This window comes from Etheostoma spectabile, chromosome 21 (assembly GCF_008692095.1).
Source record: "Etheostoma spectabile isolate EspeVRDwgs_2016 chromosome 21, UIUC_Espe_1.0, whole genome shotgun sequence".
NCBI lineage: Eukaryota > Metazoa > Chordata > Actinopteri > Perciformes > Percidae > Etheostoma > Etheostoma spectabile.
In genome coordinates, this window is record NC_045753.1 from 8287511 (window position 1) to 8306602 (window position 19092).

General features: G+C 40.8%; 1 protein-coding gene across 1 annotated transcript in view; it reads left to right on the forward strand.

Annotated features, from left to right (window-relative positions):
• The window catches only part of snx29 (sorting nexin 29), a 173164-nt gene extending 156040 nt beyond the window's left edge, over positions 1-17124 (forward strand). The window contains exons 20-21 of the mRNA XM_032501504.1: positions 90-229; positions 12909-17124. Coding sequence (XP_032357395.1) covers positions 90-229; positions 12909-13035 — 267 coding nt within the window. The 3' untranslated portion in view covers positions 13036-17124. The remainder of the gene's footprint in view (positions 1-89; positions 230-12908) is intronic.
• Positions 17125-19092: the final 1968 nt, after the last annotated feature.

The window sequence follows — 19092 nt, forward strand, 5'->3', positions numbered from 1 at the left end:
TCTCTCTCTCTCTCTCTCTCTCTCTCTCTCTCTCTCTCTCTCTCACTCTCTCACTCTCACTCTCTCTCTCTCTTACTAACTGCCTGCAGGATGCCAAGTTTGTGGAGGAGAGGAGGAAGCAGCTGCAGGGCTACCTTCGCATGGTGATGAACAAACTGATCCAGACGCTGCCGGAGTTTACAGCCCGCCCCACCAAAGAGACGCTGCTGTCTCTGCTGCCTTTCTGCCTGTAAGTGGACACACACAGGCATGGTCAATACAGGTCCAAGCCTTTATGCCAGTGTGTGTGTGTGTTTTGTGTGTGTGTGTTTTGTGTGTCATTCAGGAGAAGGATGCCAGCAGGTGCAGGCCTCCTGTCTGTGAATGAATACTGCAATGTTACAGAGAATTGAGTGGAAGAATCCAAACAGGAATAGTTATGGAAAGAAATCAGGAAATGTGTCTATCTTTGTAACTTTATTTATATATCCATAGCATTAGATGGTGTTTGGAGTTGTTTTGTCCACAGCAAACTCTAATATGGTGGAATCTGTATGCATCTACATCTGAAAAAGACCAACACCATTTTTGCAATACTTTGGGTGTATTATACCAATTGAATCTGCAAGACTTCCAGAAGGAATAAGCTGCCACAGCTGTTGTGGTAGTGGTTGTTACAGGATACAAACAGGGAGGATTAAGGTCACTGACAATGCCAAATCCCTTGTAAAGTAACTTCCACGTTTCCCTGCGTTTTACAGTCATACGCATAATTCACACATACAAGCGTATATGTTCTCTCACAAGCACTCAGATTAGCAAGTGTGAAAGTGCTCGATGCCTCGGCTACCCACCTCTCTACCAGGCTATGTCTGAAAATAAGATGCTCGAGTCATTTCCTGTCAATATTTGCATCAGTTTCCACTCACTGGGATCAGTCAGCTGGTGTGACCTGTCACACTGTCTGACTGGAACGTCCTTTCCTCTCTGGAGACATGTGAGTCATCAGGCGAAGGCAACAGCAACATAGTTGATAAAGATAAAGCTCTTCACGTTGTGGCCTTGTTAAATGACCAAAAATGTCTTGCCTTCTTATGGGATGTTAGCAATTTTTATTTGTAGAAAAAATGAAACAAGTGCAGTCTATGTGTTGCTTTCAGCCAATTTGTATCAGTGTCCCTGGGTTGGAGACTCAGTCTGGTTCTGGTTCAGAATTAGACTGTGGTGCTGTTTGTTTTATGAAAACAAAGCAGACTAACCGCACCGTACTGTGCGATGGTGGATTTTATAATGAATTCAAAGGATAACCTACAAATCCATTTGTTTATTGTGAGAACTACCCAGGAAGCAGTCTCCTAAGATCACAGATTTATCCAAGACCATTTGGTAACCATGGTAACGTGTGTGTGCACCTTATTTTTACACATTTTCCCAGATACATCAGAAGGAACACAAATTAAACAGAGGCATGCTGCTTTTTTGGTACAACTTTGTGTATATAGATCATCTCCCTCGTATTGTTACATCATCCTATTTCTACCTGTTCCACATTATTTATGACATACAGCAGCCATCGTCAACTGGCAGCCCGTGGCCCAGATCCGGCCCGCCAATGCTTTCAGTCCGGCCAGCAGAATAATCATGAGTTCAGAACATTTTAAGCAGGTATCATTACACAGGTAGAGCACCCAGCCCGCTGTATTTGCATCCCTACTCACATTCCGGGATTCTGTGAAGCAATGGCCTCGCTCCACACACACACGGCTGTGCTGAGAGGTGTGTGCGTTACAACACACACTACCTGACTGGTAACGGCCGCTGGCGCAGACAAACTAACGCTAGGCTCATTACTGTAAGTAGGCTAAAATAAAACCTCTGTGAGTGAAAGGTCCATGCTTATCAATGCAGTCACCTGTCTACATGCATAAACATGTAGGAAGCGATATTTCAGTCTGCTCTGTCCACTCAGTCCATTGCGCTGTTTTACTCAAACACAGCTCTACTACAGGACAGCAAGGTGAGGAAGGAGAGGGAGGGGGAAGACATGCAGGAAATCATCACAGGTCGGATTCGACCCTGGACCTCTGCTTCGAGGCTTAATCCTGTTAAGGCAGTTCTGAAGGCGAAAGGGGGTCAAACACAGGATTAGTATGGTGGTCCTAATAAACCTATAGGTGAGTGTACAGTATGTGTTCCCAGTTCCCAATCCCATTTTGCAACACTAAAATTGAAGTGATATGAACAAATGTAGAAATGTATCTCTTTAGAAAAAAACATATGTTGACAAAGTGTCCTTTTGGGGACATTATTTGAAATTGGGAAACATTAGAAGATGAAAAAAAATTAGAAATTGTTTAAAATCAAAATAATATCGTATCATGGCATAAGTATCGTGATGATATTGTATCTTGAGGCGTCTGGTGATTCCCACCCCTAGTAGCAAGTAGCATCAGTTAAATTAGTAGAGATAGATTCAAATTGAGAGGTAAGTCTCTAAAGGCCGTAGTCCAGGAGAAGAAGGGTAACACACAGGCCTGTGTAAACCCCCCCAAGCACACACTGCTCATTGTCGAATCTGCCATGAGAGGCTTAATAATCCCATCTCTCCTTCTCATATCTCCGAGCTGAAATAGAAACCTTTCTATTTGAATGGAATGATATATTGCAGTGTCAAGCCACATCACATTACTTTATTCTGTTCTATTTCCTACATTGAAATATTGTTATTCTGGGTTTAATACATCTTCATTTGTATGTACTGTACATCTACTTTTACAGTATGTGTTTGGGAATGCCTGCTTAAGTTACAAATATCCCTGACTTTTATCTCAGGAACACAGCAGGCTAACTGTTGCGTTGCAGTGTTTGACCAAAAAAACAGGAGACACTGGCCAAACTCTGCTCTATTTGGTGGTGTGAACAGCTGATGTTTCTTTGGCTGTGTGATCACAAGGTCACCTCGGAAAAGTTTGCATTAAAGTTGAGATGATGCAACAGAGAACTAACCGCGGCAGTTCATCAGTACATCATGTTGACATGTTTGCACAATTTTATCATGAACTTCATATCAAGTAACGTTCAGTTGATGGTTGAGGACTTTTACTTGCATGTGCAGGTCTGTCTCGGCCTGCTGTGATCTGTGCTGACACTGGAATTCTCCGCGCCATGATGCAGTGAAATTGCGGCCGACATTGAATCAACCCAGATCAACGTTACAATAATATTAATATGTGTGAAGGCATACAGTATACAGTGCTCTCTTCATTTCTGGCCAGTGTTGCACTGAGACCTGCCAGTGCTGTCATGATGTTTATTAGTTTAACACGTTATAACTGTCTACTCTGGACTCCATAACTTCCTGCTCAGTTGGTATGATCAAATCTGCGCTTGTCTGACATCTTTAGCGAGGGATGAAAGCCTGATTAGTCTGGTCATTAACTTAATGAGGGGGTGGGAAGGAATGTGGAGAAATTGCAGAGGTAAGCGAGAATACTGTTTGGCCCCAAGTAGAAACCACACATTGCTTCTTTTTCTAACAACTGTGTCCTATTATAATTAAAAGAAGTCTCAAATAATATCTAGCACAAACAAATAATGACCTTTTGCTGATATAGCCCGGTAAAAACATGGTAAATTTAGCATAATGTTTTTTTCCACAGTCCTAATTCCTCTGTATAAAGGGCTATTAATTGCTTAGTTTGGATCTTTTGAAGTGGGGTTGTAATAGGTACTTCTCCATAGTCCGTGTATTATCTACAGTACACAGCGGTCAACAAGTACCCGGTTTGGAGAAACAGGCAGGAGTACTGACACAGAAGCTAAGAAGTGTACTACACTGGACGGGGGCAGCAGCTAAACATATTTACCTACTGTTTAAGTGTACGCTATATTTAGAATATTTTCCCAGATTTACCTTGCTGCAGACAGCCCTTTCCAATGGGGAAGCTTTTATCAATGCTCTCTTCAAGTCATTTTATTGTGCAGAACATCGGAGATACTGGTACCAATTGGTTAGTTAGTGTTAATGTGTGACTTTGGTGTTTTAAAGGGTAAGTTGTCACAGTAACAAAACAAACTAACCGATCCAGGTAGCGGTAGACGAGCAACTCCTGTGTTCCTCAAAGTCAAATTACCGTTTGTTTTTTTTAGTCTGGTGGCTCTGAAGAGAGCATAGAATAGATGGATATAATGACTTCAGATTCCTGTTGGAAAGGGCTGTCTGACGGCAAGGTAAAGTGTTAAATCAAGGCTTTTCAGATTGGGTGAATGTGAGCCTCCCTTTAGACTGTTAATATACAGTCTATGGTTACAGCCATAGACTGTTAACATACAGTCTATGGTTGCAATTAAGACTGTTAACATACAGTCTATGGTTGCAATTAAGACTGTTAATATACAGTCTATGGTTACAGCCATGGACTGTTAACATACAGTCTATGGTTGCAATTAAGACTGTAAATATGCAGTCTATGGTTACAGCCATAGACTGTTAACATGTAGTCTATGGTTGCAATTGAGGCTGTTAATATACAGTATATGGTTACAACCATAGATTGCTAATATACAGTATATGCTTGCAAAAAGCTGCAGGATTTATCTTGTCTCGTCCCAAATCTTTGGTCTGGACTAGCTACCGCACCATACACTTTAGGCCTATAATATACAGTCTATGTACCACACACACAGTGAGTGATACAGAGTGAAATTGTAAGTTGTAAATGACGTTTACTTGCTTCACTTTAGCTACTTTTACTTGAGGTAAAGATAAAGGAATACTTTAGTTGGCTATAGATAATAGTCTAGCTAGTGTAAACGAGTGAAATACAAGAAATAGCTCTCCTAGTAAGGCTTTCAAAGCTCTCTATTCTCTATAGAGAGAGAGAGAGAGAGAGAGAGAGGAGTTTGGCAGGGCAGCTGATTCTGAGGGAGACGGCTTGATTCAGGGGTGTAGTGGTCTACGGGGGTTTTCTTCTAACATGCATTTGTTGGCAAGTTTAGGTAACAAGGCATAGTCTAAACTAAATTATTTCATGATATTTATTATATATGCTATATTCTGACCAACTTAACTTTCTGCATTCATTTGCTGTAATAAATTAAACAACTATGTAGATGGTGCCTGAATGTAGACTAGGCTATACAATAGCAAGCATACAGTACATATATACAAACTAGAACTTCTATTCATCTTACCATCAGGTTAGTAATTTCAGACATACTTTAAATAGGATCCTTGTCAACCATAATGCAACGAGCTAGTTCAGCATATCATGCCTGACTGGAGTAGTGTGTTTTTTTCTGGCCACAGGGGAGGCGTGTCACGCTATACAGTTACAAAGTTATAAAATGTACTACTTCCCTTAAATATCAGCCTCAAAGTTAAGTTATTTGAAGACTATGGTACATGCCAATCATCTAGTTGGATTTAGTCAAAATTAGCTATTCCGATTGATGTGAGCTGTCAGAAAACGTACTTGGAATAGTTCCCACTGCTTTGATTGAACTTAGCAGTAGTTTGACAGGTATGCAGTAACAGCAGATGTTGCTATTTGATCCCACTGATCTTTCACAGAGGTGATATAAAGGTAAAAGTGAATGACAACTTATTTTCAGAGGATCAAATAACTGCGCCCAGGAGGACTACTGATGTCTACTGTAGGAAAGAGTACAGTGTCCTTTAACTTGCACAGTACAATTAACACGGGATGAATTGTAATTACTGACACCCTTAATCTGTCTTAACCATCAAGTCTGAGTTTTAATGAGTCCAATACTGTGGTTTACAATTAATACCTGCAAAACTAAAGGCGGTCCCATCAGCCTCAGTTGTACTTTGTGTTAGAGCGTGTTTGTAAATGTTTGCATGCTTACTATGGAATAATATATCAGTCAAAAAGGTGTTAGATATATATTTTAATAATTGTCCGTCCTAGTAATATAAGCTAATGTTACCAATCAGCTAGTTACACACAAGTGATATAATAATAATAATAATACATTTTATTTAAAGACGCCTTTCATGGCACTCAAGGACGCCGCACAGGGAATTCATAAATTAAGAACAGCAAAACAAATACTATGGTATGTGGTGCATGTCAACACAACAGTGAGATCATATAGTAGTGAGATCATATAGTATATAATAAAAATATATATACAGTACACACACACACACACACACACAAACACAAATGAAAAATACAGACTTGGTGTGCAAAAGCCTTTAGACTTGTTGTAATGATGAACTGTAGGTCTTCACTTTATTTAACATTGGTAGTGGTGGCATGTGCCTCAGCCTCCTCTGGCCACATGGCAAAGTGTCCCCGAGCAAGACCCTGGAACCACAAAGTTCCTCCCCAGGCGCATGTGAATGTGTCGACTGCTCCTAATGCTTAGGATGGAGAGTGCAGAGATAGGAAATGTTCTACTTTGTACTGTTGTTGATGAAAAACGTGGAGTTTCTGTTTTGTTTTTACGAGTGTAATTTATAGAAGTAACAGGCCTGACAGCAGTGGCCATGTTTGCACCCACTGATGTGTACGGATGTCTTTGTGCCTCTCCACACTCACTTCTTCAGACTTGCATGCTGCAATTTTCCTCCCAACACGTTTATGGTTTGCTCAGAACACAGTACACAGACTGTCTGCCTTATTGACCTGCTGCATCCAAGGAAACTGTTGTAGACCTTTGTCTCATGGTCAAGAGCAATTTTTAGAAAGAGGATGTAACCTTTTATTGTGGGGACTATCTGTGCCTGCCTTTACGCATGCATGTTGGGTTTTTTTGAGGTGTGTTTTTTTTTGTGTGTGTGAGAGAGAGAGAGAGAGAGAGAGAGAGAAAGAATGAAAATGTAGAGGTAATAGTTAATTATTCAAGTTACTATTGATCTCACCCCCCCTCAATCCCGCCTGGTGAGCCTCTTGGACATAAAACCCCCACTTTTGTTGGAATGTCTTCCCTCCACTGAGAAGATGAGCACCCTCCCCTGCCTAGTCCATATGTCAGTCACTTTCCGCTTTCTTTGTGTTGGCATTCTAAATTCCGGTTGATTTGAGAAGCATCCTCCGAGCTGGACCGACAATCATATTGTATTTATCTTTTCAAATTCTCATTACACACGGGCATTTTAATTCCAGAGCTCGCCTCTCTACGTGCACATGTTTCACCAAAACAAGACCTTCCTCTGCACCGCTGTGGGGATAAGTCTGGCAATGAACGTCTATCCCTTACTCGACTGGGACTATCGGCCAGGTTAGAGACAGCTGGAGTGACTCTGCACCAGAGCAAGGCTGTTATCAGTCCCAGGGTTCTGAGGACCTGTACCAGCCAGCTATCTGCCACTGTGTGACACCTCTTCAACCTGAGCCTGTACCAGGAGAAAATAACAGTTCTGCAGAAGATATCCTGCATGGTTCCGGTTCCCAAGAAGACGACCATCTGGCCTCTGCAACTTGTGATTCATTAATTTCTCCAGTGCATTCAACACCATTTAGCCACTTATAATGAGGGAGAAGCTGCAAGCATGGAGGGTAGACACATCCGCCGTCTCTTAGATTACAGACTACCCAACAGGCAGACCGCAGATTGTCTGCCTCTCTCAAATGGTTGTCAGTAGTACAGGAGCTCTGAAAGGGAACTGTGCTATCCTTTCCATCCTATCCATTCCTTTTCACCTTGTACACTGCAGACTTCCAGTACAACTCCGGGCCATGCCATGTGCAGATGTCTTCTGATGGCTCTGCAGTTGTTGGGTGTATAAGTGATAGATGGGAGTATAGAGCACTGGTGAACTATTTTGCGGAGTGGGCTGTAAGAACATGGTCAAGACCAAAGAGATGGTGGTCGACTTCAGAAGGAAGAGGACGTCTGCACAACCCGTGTGTTCTGGGAGAGGATGTTTTACCTGTAGCCAGGGTTTAAAATTAACCTTTTTGTCCAACAGCCAAATGGGTAGTGAATGTTCAATTTTTACCAGCCATTCAATAGATAACCATTGTTTTTTTTGGCTGGTGAGTGAAGCAAATCCTCCGGCCATTTGCAAATTCTACCAGCATTTGGCTGGAAGATGGTGCTAATTTTGAACCCTGCTTGTAGTCTTGACAACAGCCTAAACTGGAAGAGCAATTCCAAGACTATAAATAAGAAGAGTGCATATGGCGGCGCTTTCACTAGCTGCGGCTGGGAGGCTCTCGAAACTCTCTAAACTGTATTTCGTTGCATTGTACATGTGTGATGACAATAAAGTTGAATCTAATCTAATCTAAAAAAAAAGAAGGGGATGAGCTGACTTTTATTTCTAAAAGGAAGCTAAGATCCTTCAACGTGAGCAGCAAAGTGTTGGAAATCTTCTATCAGTCTATTGTGACCAGGGGAGCAGCATTGGAGCCGCAACACAGACAGACTCAATCATTTTATTTATATTAAGAAGGCTGGCTCCGAAATCGACTGCAAACCAGACACCTTTGAAGTTGTGGTGAAGAGGAGGACACTGGACAAACCCGTATCCATTATGGATGATCCTGACCCCCCCTCTCCACCACCTACTGGACAGACAGCAGAGCTCTTTCTCTATCAGATTGGGACCGATACAGGAAATCTTTTTCTGCCCAAAGCGACACCTCACCTCTGCCTAGTTATCAATACCCACCTTCCTGTTCTACAGGCATTAAACATGTAGAAAGCTATATTTCAATCTGCTCGGTCTGCATGCAGTCCACTCGTGCCAGCACTGTTTTACACAAACACAGCGGAAATAGCGAATTTTTATAAACAAGCTAAAACAAAAGCTGTCGATTTGGAGTCTAACTGTTTATCTTAGTTTTCCACCAATCTTGAAATTTGGACAAATGCTGCTGGCCAAACAAACCAGCTGGAGGGGGAAATCCATCGAGGTATTATGAGACCAAAACAAATGCATGTAGCTACTTAATATGCACGCGGATGACATCATTGTCTTGTTTGCGTTCTTCATTCTTGTTGATGATGCCGGTTGTAACATTTTGCAACAACGACCGTTTCATTGCACATGAGGCATACAGGTTAAGCGTTTAAAGTCTGCAAGACAAATGCGTAGTTATCAGTCCATCCATTGTTCATTAAAGCTGCAGATTTTCACGTGAACTTTTAGCTTCAGGTTTTTTGACAGAGACATTTTTACCTGACAACAGGCCTTTCTCCCTGCAAGCGTTTTCCACCAATCAGGACACTGCAAACTATGACGACGTTTCCGTACCCACAGACTTTAACCTTCCGTCCTCAGTAAACATCCTCTTAGTCTGGGATCATTTTCTAGTTCAGTAGCCTAGCTATCATTATGGATTGTCAATGTTTTTGAGGAGACTGTTCACACAATACAAAAAAAAATAGCATTCAATAAGAAATTGAAAATATCAAACAAAGATAGGAATATAAGGTATGAATACATTTTATTTTATTTATTTGAAAGTCTGACCCCCAGAGTGTCTTTTTAGAAATATTCTGGCCCTTGGAAAAATGTAGTTAATAACTCCTGTTTTTTATTTCGCCGGTTGTATATAATATGTATTTTATTGTGTTTATTTTCTATTGATATATATTTTCACATGCAATGCCTGGATTACCTGCTGTCCATCCATCTATCTATCTATCTATCTATCTATCTATCTATCTATCTATCTATCTATCTATCATCCATCCATCCATCCATCCATCCATCCATCTATGCTGTTAAACAATCAATTTCATGCATGCTTATGCGTGTGTACCCACTTACTCTAATTATGCACCTCTGCAGTCAGATTAATAATATTCCGAACAGTGCCTGGAAAAGTTATTATCCTGCACAAGTCAATATCATGTCCAAATGGAGGACAAGCACATGCTGAGAGCCTGAGAAAAAACGTATACGCCTAATTAATTTAGCACATGGAGCTGCTTTACCCAGTTTGATATGAATAAATGAGATTGCTGTGGTTTTGACTCTGCACGCCGCCTCCAATTTAGTATGATTTTTGCTGATACAACTCCCCACCGCACCACTGTTTCACCAACCTTGGTCAAGTTCAAATTGTGTGACTGCACTTGATTGAACTTGCCTTGTGAGGTGGATGAATGTACATTTAGAGCCAGAGAAAACTGAATGATGTTCACCATATTAACAAAGCTTAGGCTGCTCCCATATTTTCTGGTCAAACCAGCCCCTGCATCATGCCGCTAATCGGTTCGGCATTTCAACACCAGTACAATCCTACTTTTAGCTAATTTAAAGTTTGGCTGGTATGGATGGTCTCTTACCTTTGTAAGACAGTCAGACTCCTGTGTGGATCGACAGCCAAGGTATACTATAAACAGATATTTGCATGTGAATCTGTGGGCAACAGGGCAAGATTTTAGCATTGAAAGCATCCCCGTTTGTAGTCCAAGTAGTATTGACCAATCACGTCTGAGCGGTCTTTTTGGTGTATGCAGGTAAACGGTCCGCGTGGCGAGCAAAAGAGGCAGAGCGCATTGGCCAAAATGCAATTTTCAAAACCCTTTAACAATCGCTGGCTACACTGGAACCCCCCGAAATATTGGCCCGGAGGCTAAATCCTCATAAGACTAATAGCCGTTGGGTTTCGAGATTGTGAAATTATCAACGACAAGTTACATTTGATAAAACACAAAAGGTGGTCCAAGAATCATTGGAATAGGCTGCTTAAATATAATCACCTGCTGCAGGTTGGGTAGCAAAACGATAACTTTGCTCCCCCTAATTAAATAATGGGAATCCATTTGCTCCATTGCAGCAGTGCTGTAACTGTCTCTTCCATGTCTCAGCCAGTTTTAACATCACAGGGCCTCTCTTCCCTCTTACTGTGCTGCTTGTCTGGCCCCCGCTGCCTCACAAACAAGCATATGGGCCGCAGTGACACTTTCAGCCAATGCACCTCACCATGAGTGCATTTATTTTTAGCACGTGTTGTCCGAGTGGGACTCAAACTTCAGGACCACTCAGATGACCCAGATAACCTCCATCTCTGCTCTAGCTGCTGGGCTGCTTCATTAAAAGTTACCAGTTGGACATCAACAGAGAAATGCCTTGTGCCTCTCTGATGATTTTAATATTTATCGAAAATCCCTTTTTTTAGAGAAGCACTTGAACTCACTTCTCCTATTACAGAATCCGCTTCATCACAAGCAGCAGGTGAGAAGTCAGTGTCTTGGCAATGACATGCTTTAGAAGAACGCAATAAGAAAGCATTTAACTCCAGGCCTTCAATCTCCCTGCTTTTCATTTCCTTCCTTTGACAAGTGCCTCTCATTCATTCTCATCGTTATCAGTTAAGACTCAGGGATCACGGGTTTACATGTTGGGAAGACGGTCGTCAGGGTAACTAGGGCGATGATGTCATTAAGTGGCCAAGATGATTTCCCCTTGAGTAATGGGAAGCCTTAACATTGTCATAAGATCAGAAATGACTGTAATTTGATTCTGTGTGTCACACTAGTGTACCATAAATGATTACATGTGACAAGGTTAAGCAACTACATACAATGTATTTCCTATGACTATACCTGTGATCAAGCAAAACGTTTGGGATTTTGTGTGTGATGTAGACTGTCCCTCCCCTGAAAAGTGATTGTCCAATCATATCTTAGCAACTGTAACTAGGCACATCGAGCCTGTCGAGCTTTGGATTTCTCCACATGCGGAATGTAGTGTGTAATATAAAGAAAAATGGCTTGATAGCTCTCCAAAGTGAAGCCAAAATATCTTGATGGCTCCTGGTGGCTGGCTGCAGTACAGGTCATAAATTGCGCCCCCTCAATATATAAAAGACAAAGTACACGTCAAATACATTTTTTCCCAAGGATTGGATCAGTCATTTCATGGAGTTGTGATCCTGCCAATTGTTCATTCTTCTGATAAGAACGTGGTGAAACATCATGATGGACAGCTGTGATTGACTCGCGATCGATTGAGCGGGTGTATGAGCGGGACTTAGATACTGCGGCTCCACCGCCTGATCACTACTGTGCAGACTGTTGCTCCAAAATCACAAGAAGGCAGCGCACGTATCCGGGAAGCAATATTATGGACCCCACGGCAGTTCTAGGCAAAATTAAACAGCATTTGCGCGCTACAGTTGGCCAGGAATCCATGCTTGCATGAGGGAACGGAAGCTTATTTATTCAGGTCCTCGTCCCTGAACAATTGGCTATCCTAACCCTATCTACTCAAGGTAGCCAATCGGGCAGCTTCGTAGGGCACACTTTTGTACAGTGGGAGGAAGTGGAGGAACATCTTTGTCTATGAAAATGTATCTAATAAGGAAGCTGAGCAGCCAAACATTAGGATAAAATCCTAAGTTTATCCTTCTAATTGTCATAATACTAAGACTGACTTGTACTGCAATACAAATTACTTGTACTGCATTACAAAAGCACAATATCATTTAACACTGAAACGTTCACAGACTACACCATTTTCAACCAACCCAGTTAAGTGGCCAACCAAGCTAACATTAGCTAGATATGAGAAGCCTCCTTTTCCCCGACAAATTGTTAAGAATTCTGAGTAAATCTGCCTCTATTATCATTGAAATGGCACATGCTATGCCAGAATTAAAAAGTTTGGCAGGCATAGTAATAGTACTTAAAGGAAGACGAACAGCCAATTAGATATATTTCCATTTTGCTACTCTCTATTCACAGTTAATGTAGAATAATTGAGATTCAGCTTATTTGGTTCACAAAAGCTTCTCCATTTGCTGTTTTGACTAATTTGGGATTTTCCAAGAAAAAGTCTTCTGGCAGAAGGGAAATTATCCATGTCAGTCTCCAGATGCACCATCAGTGGTTTGTTTGAATAATAAAGTTGGTAACAAACTTCCGCCAGATGTTCATTTAAAGTCCATGGCTTTTTTTTTTTTTCTTTCTTCTCCTTCCTGCTGTTTTCTCTCATCCAGAGACACACCCCAGGCCAACGATGGCGGAGCCAAGACGCCCCGGTCCAAAACGTCATCCCGCTTCCCCAGACTGGGCCGCAGCCGCAACCAGGAAGCCAGACCTGAACCCCAGAGTGGTGACCTTTAACCCCCCCAGAGCTGACCTAATAATCTCTCCCTGTACAGGCTGAGGACGACGATGTTTTCTGTGTCCCGCCTGGACTGTGACATACAGGCTCACAGTGTGAGGACATTGAGGACGTTTAACGGACCTTCAAAGCCTTACAGATAAAAGTTCTTAGCCGAGTAAAGGAGATGGATGCGTTCACATCGCAGGACTCTCTAGGAGATATGTAAATGTTTCTGTGGATCGTCTGGCTGAGTAAAGGAGAAACGACTCCCCAGAGGCTGCGTATCGACGGATCCAATCATACAGTACCTTTTACCTCAATGACAGACACAAAGACTCTCTGTAAACTGCACATGAACTAGCCTGGACTGCTCTCTCTAATCTAAAACACAATGAGAAGATGGAGACTTTTTTTTCTGCTCAGTTTTGTAGTGAAGGTGTATAATGGTCACAGTGCCTACAGTGTTTTGTAGCTGCTTTCCTGCTCCGGGTAGGTAGGGAAGGGTGTGCAGAAAGGTGGAGAGGGGGCCTTATTGTCAGCCTTATAGTGCCATTACATTTAAGACGACAATGATTCACTCTCTTTGGCTTGGGCTATTAAGCAATGGGCATTCCTTTTTCCTACTTTATCTTATTATTATTATTATTATTATTATTATCATCATTATTATTATTATCATGGCTATAACAGATAACTTGCAGAAGTGTAACATATCTAAAGGCCACCAGTGATCCAGTAATTTTTAAAAACATCTTAAATTCCCAATAATGATCATATTAATGGTTTATGGCTAAGCACCACTGGTAAAACCAAACTCTCTTTGGGACTATGGAAATGATATTGGTGGGAAGTTGAATCTTTTTGATACCACCGCATTAGTAAATACCATGGACGACTCTTATAGACTTGGGGAAAAAAATGCAACTGCAACACCCTTCCCCTATCATAAAAAGAAGAATTGAAACCTTATATATATATATATATATATATATATATATATATATATATATATATATATATATGGTTTTATTTATACCATAATATAATAGCAAAATAATAATGTTCCCAAAGCCACTAATGCGCACATAATAAGTGGAATTAGACATTTCCAAATGAAGGCAAACACAACAGAATTCTAGCCTCGCTATTATAGACCTAGAGATACTAAATAAAAGGTTAAACTAGAATTATAATATAGGCCAACATTATATGAAACCGCAGACTTAAGTGACAGTGGAAAATGACAGTTGGTGGAGAAAACATGAACTCACCAGTATCAATAAAGATCCACATGGTTTTGGGCTTGACATATTGGTCCTCTTAGTAACAGAAGGAATGTTTTTCCTTGCATACGGGGAAGCGCATCTTTAAGAACCACTTTGTACACCATCACTTTCTATTCCCCCACCCCTCACCCTCTAATCCTTTTTGGACCGTCCCTTATTGAGAAAGTCCACAAATAAGCATACCTTCTTGCTGTTTCATCTCAAAAGTATCTTTCCTCATCTCCACGTGTCTAAAATCAGTTTCACCTACTGTGATATATGATATGACACATTTGTGTCAGAAATATTTCTAAAAAGAAAGGAAGGGAAACACTATTTTACCATTAAAACAGAAGGGTAAGCTGTGTTTCTGGAGGTTTACCCTCAACCCCGCTATACAACGCCACTATATAACATACTTATAAGGGTCTTTATCAAAGGTTGGGCTGGCTATACTAAAAAAATCTAAAGATTGTTTAACTAATGTGTCAGGATTTAATGCAGCGTTATGTTGCAAATAATTGTTTTAATGAGGACTAAACACTTGAAGAAAAGCTGCTTGTTAGAAGTCTAGGAAAGGTGTGTACAGCTGAAGCTCATGCATATGTATGGATTAGCCGAGAGTAGTCAGAGACTACGCTCAAACGAGTGATTGTGTTTGAAGGGTGTTGGAAAACTTGAATCAAAGGGTCGGCTCCCAGAATGGTAAACACTGTTCATCGTGTATGAGGGGAGGTGAACAAACAAGGCTTGTGGGTTTTAATTACGTTGTTATTCTCACACAAAAGTGACCCTCACAAGTATTCATCTACTGGTAAACACTGTGCAATGTTGTTAGGAAACTCTCACAGGGATGCCGACTTCCCTATAAAAAAAAATAAGGAAAGAAAAATGAGACATAATATAAAAACCTTTTAAAGAAATTATTTCACACATGGATATACTTTTTTCCCTTAATCCAACAAAAGGCACTGCTGCTGTTGCATCCCATCAAGAACATGCAAAGTAGCTTAAATACAGATTACTGAAAGACTATTCTCTTCTGTGAGTTGGTGATATTTTAAATGTAGCGCTGCCTTAAACGCACTAGAAAAGTCAGCTCCCAGCATCATGCTATATGTGACAATGTTGTTTGACAGCAGGTACAGAATAGTCTCTTTATTATAACAAGTAGCCTTTTCATAGACATCTCTTTTGTCTTTGGGACCGCTGGTGGGTCTAACTTCTCTGCACAAATATCCATACTGTCTGTGTGGCAATGCACAGCAAGTATACACAGGATCATTCACAGAAAGCTGTACCACAGGTTTAGCATTGCACTCCTATAACCCTGTCACACTCACAATGGGGAGTTTAAAAAAAAGGATCAAAATCAATGCAGCAGATATATCTATTTTTTAATTCCAAGCATTTAATCTTCCTTGCCAAAGGATCATCACTTACAGTGCAACTCAAGCATCAACTGTTTTGTCAGAGATGTGGGTGTGCTATGCTAGTAGTGGCTAATGTAGCCTCTAGCTGCTAGCCTTTGAGCAGAGATAAGATGCGGGCTGGAGGTCTGTTAGCTCTGCTGCACACCTCCAGTCTTAAGCCACAACTGATGCTGACTCAAGTGACATCACTTGAGGTAATTTATCCGACTTCACACAGCTCCTGCTCGAGCCAAAAAAAGCCTTCATACAACATTTATTTTCACATATGCAGTAGCACTTCCCAACAACTTTAAACCGACGTTTTGTGTAAAATCGGTGGAATGCCCCTTTAACCCTCCTGTTGTCTTCGGGTCAAATTTGACCTCTTTCCAAAAAAGATCTATATCAGAAATGTGGGTTTCTTTCAAACAAATTTTCCAAAAGTAACGTGGGTGGTTCTCATCAATGCTCCTTGCAGGATAAAAAAATAAATAATCAGTTCACTCCTTTCATTGAATTTGTTTTTTTTCTTCAATTTTATAGCATTTGGAGAAAAAACAACTGGTAAAAGAACTTTAAAAAAAGAGAGACAAATGTCAATAAAAGTGACTAAAATGTGAACAAATGTCAAATAAAGTGTCAAAAATGTGAAAAGATGTAAAAGAAAAAGTGAAAAATTAAAAAAAAAGAATGTGAAAAAAAAACCAAAAATTCAAAAGGCTCAGAAAAGGTAGAAAAACGTTGAAAAAGTGACAAAATCATTGGGGGAAAGCCACAAAAGGATCGAAAAAGACGACCATAACCTTGATAAAAGGTTTTTCATTTTAAATTTTGACTCAGAAAAACAAAACATTTCCAGGTGGTAAGAAACCCTGAAGGCAACTTAAAGGTACCCTTTTTGAGTTGTAGTGCTATGAAGCACTGTTTAAATGTGTGGGTCACCACGGTGATTGTCAACTGTCTATCTGCTGACTGATCTGTTGGTGGTGGTCACGCATGAAGAAGAGCTGCAGTGTGCAAACAATGGCGGTGAAGAAAGGGACTGCTACAGCAAACATGGATGTAAACAATGCTGGATTTAAAATACTCAAAAATGCCACTTGAAAATGTTTTATGAGGATGAAAATGTATTCACATTCATTATATTTCAGTGTGTTTCGGTGAGTAACACTGAATTTGAAATGAACTTTTGTTAATTTAAAGGAAAACTCCACAGGCTACCCTTTAAACCTGAAACTTCTCGTTCCAGAAGGAATCTCATCTCGTGCACTCGCTTAGCATTTATTAAAAACTAGTTTGAATCATGATTGTTTTACTAAAAGTCCCAATGGGATCTATTCTATGGCTTGAAGCTGTGAATGCTAAAAGAAAATCCCAGGTGCTGTTGAGAATACACAAGCCCGAGCCTTTTATTGACGGCAGCAAGAAAGAAGAGGCCACAGAGAGTTCCTGGTGGACCTGCTGGTTTACTCCTCTATCTCGGGATATAGATGTCTTCATGATATGATCACAAATATCACTATTCTTTTTAAATGACTCCAGCTCCTTCCCTCAGAAACCTCCAGACGCTGGATGAATTGAATCTCGCCGTACCTTGAGGCTGGTAATCAGAACGGTGACAAGCAAAGGAAGTGGGTTTAGCTTAGAGATGCAGCCGAATTGTTCTCTTGCAGTGTGTCTGTTCTAATGTACGTTTCTGTCCTTGCCTTATATAGCAGTCAGGCCTTATCTATCAGTGTCAGAGCAAAGGGAGGCTGAACAATAAAGTACAGTGTACATATCCAATACCACCACCACCACCTCTGTGTCAGTGTTGTCATTGTTTTCCATGTTGCTTGATGGCAAAAAGACCATCACGCTGTATATTCTGCTGCAACAGGAAGCTTTTCTGTGCAAATGCACGTCCGTGTACATTGACGCATTCATGCATGTGTACATTTCCTACATACAGTAGTGTCATTTAACTACACAATAGGTCCATGCACATGTTTATAAGGTGAGTTGAACGCTTAAGCGCTCGCATTATATATTCTGCATATGAAATGTAACTGTATGGATGGATAGATACCGTGAATTCCATCAGGGGAGGACCTGTGGCCCTCGCTGTATCGGTTTGGCTTTTCGAATGTTTATATAACCTTCGCTGCCTCACTAAGCAGTCTCTGAGATTTTATTCTAACCGTTGAAAGCCATCTTAGGAAAAGGCTGTTTTTCTTCTGTGCTGGGCATGCTGCACCGTGTCGGTAGAGAGAAGAATGGCGAGGGTGGACTGAATGCTCATTGTCCATTGACCAGAAAATTGGTTACAAGCCCGTTTAGGATGTGGATGGTTGCTTTTGGCAATGGTAGACATTACATACACACACACACACACACACACACAAACAACTGGGTACATGCAAGCCAAGTACTCAGAGCGCCAACGCATCTCCTGCAACGTTTCTATTGTTTGAAAGGAATTGATGGAAAGGCCCGGTTTGGCTTTGACATTTGATTAGTTAAAAACAGTTGAAAAGTGTAATTAACTTCATTGTATCAAAATGTGGATATTATGGGATGCTCTACCTGTATATTATGGTGCAATTACATGCTCCTCGGATGGTCCCATTTCCCAAATTGGGAGGTCATTCTTAGGTGGGTTGATGAGTAGTGTGAAAACAATATGGACATTACAAATAAGATGTTTTATTATATTGCTAGTGTTTAGACGTGTTGACAGCTTTATTTCCAGTTTGAAGCTTTAAATGAGGGATTTTGTCCTAGACTTGTTTCTGCACGGTACAATCCTTAAAACCACTAATCAATCAGTCAAAAATTCTTTATATAGTACTTTACAGCAACCAGCAGGTATCCAATGTGCTTAACATCAGAAACCAAAAATATTGCTTTGCCTTACTTGTTATCTTATCAATGTTTATGCTGATAATTTATTATATTAACCCAACATTTACATTAGATTCTGTGTAATATGACGTCAACCCTGCAAGCTGTGTACCGAAACCTTAAACGACTTTCCATTCCATTCCAATTGTAGTTCTGACTTGAAGGGGTGTTTGCGTGAATTTTTAACATTTACTATGAAAAGTCTTATAATTTGGAAGATGTGGTGGGTAGAAGCAGATTGGAGGGTCAGAACGGATGTCACACTTGAGGGGACATGTGACGTCAAACATGAAGGGACAAGTCTGACTGCTAATTAGCCCTCATGCAGAACACCTGGGAGACGCAAGGAAATCCCAGGTTGGATTAGATTTTTTGCACTTTCTAACAATTTGGAACTTTTCTATCCATTTCACCCATAAAGTCAAGCTTGAACTGCCTACATTAAAGGAGAATTCCGGTCAATTTCAACATGTAGCTCTGTTGTTTGTAAATGTGGAGTGCTGTCAGTAGAGAG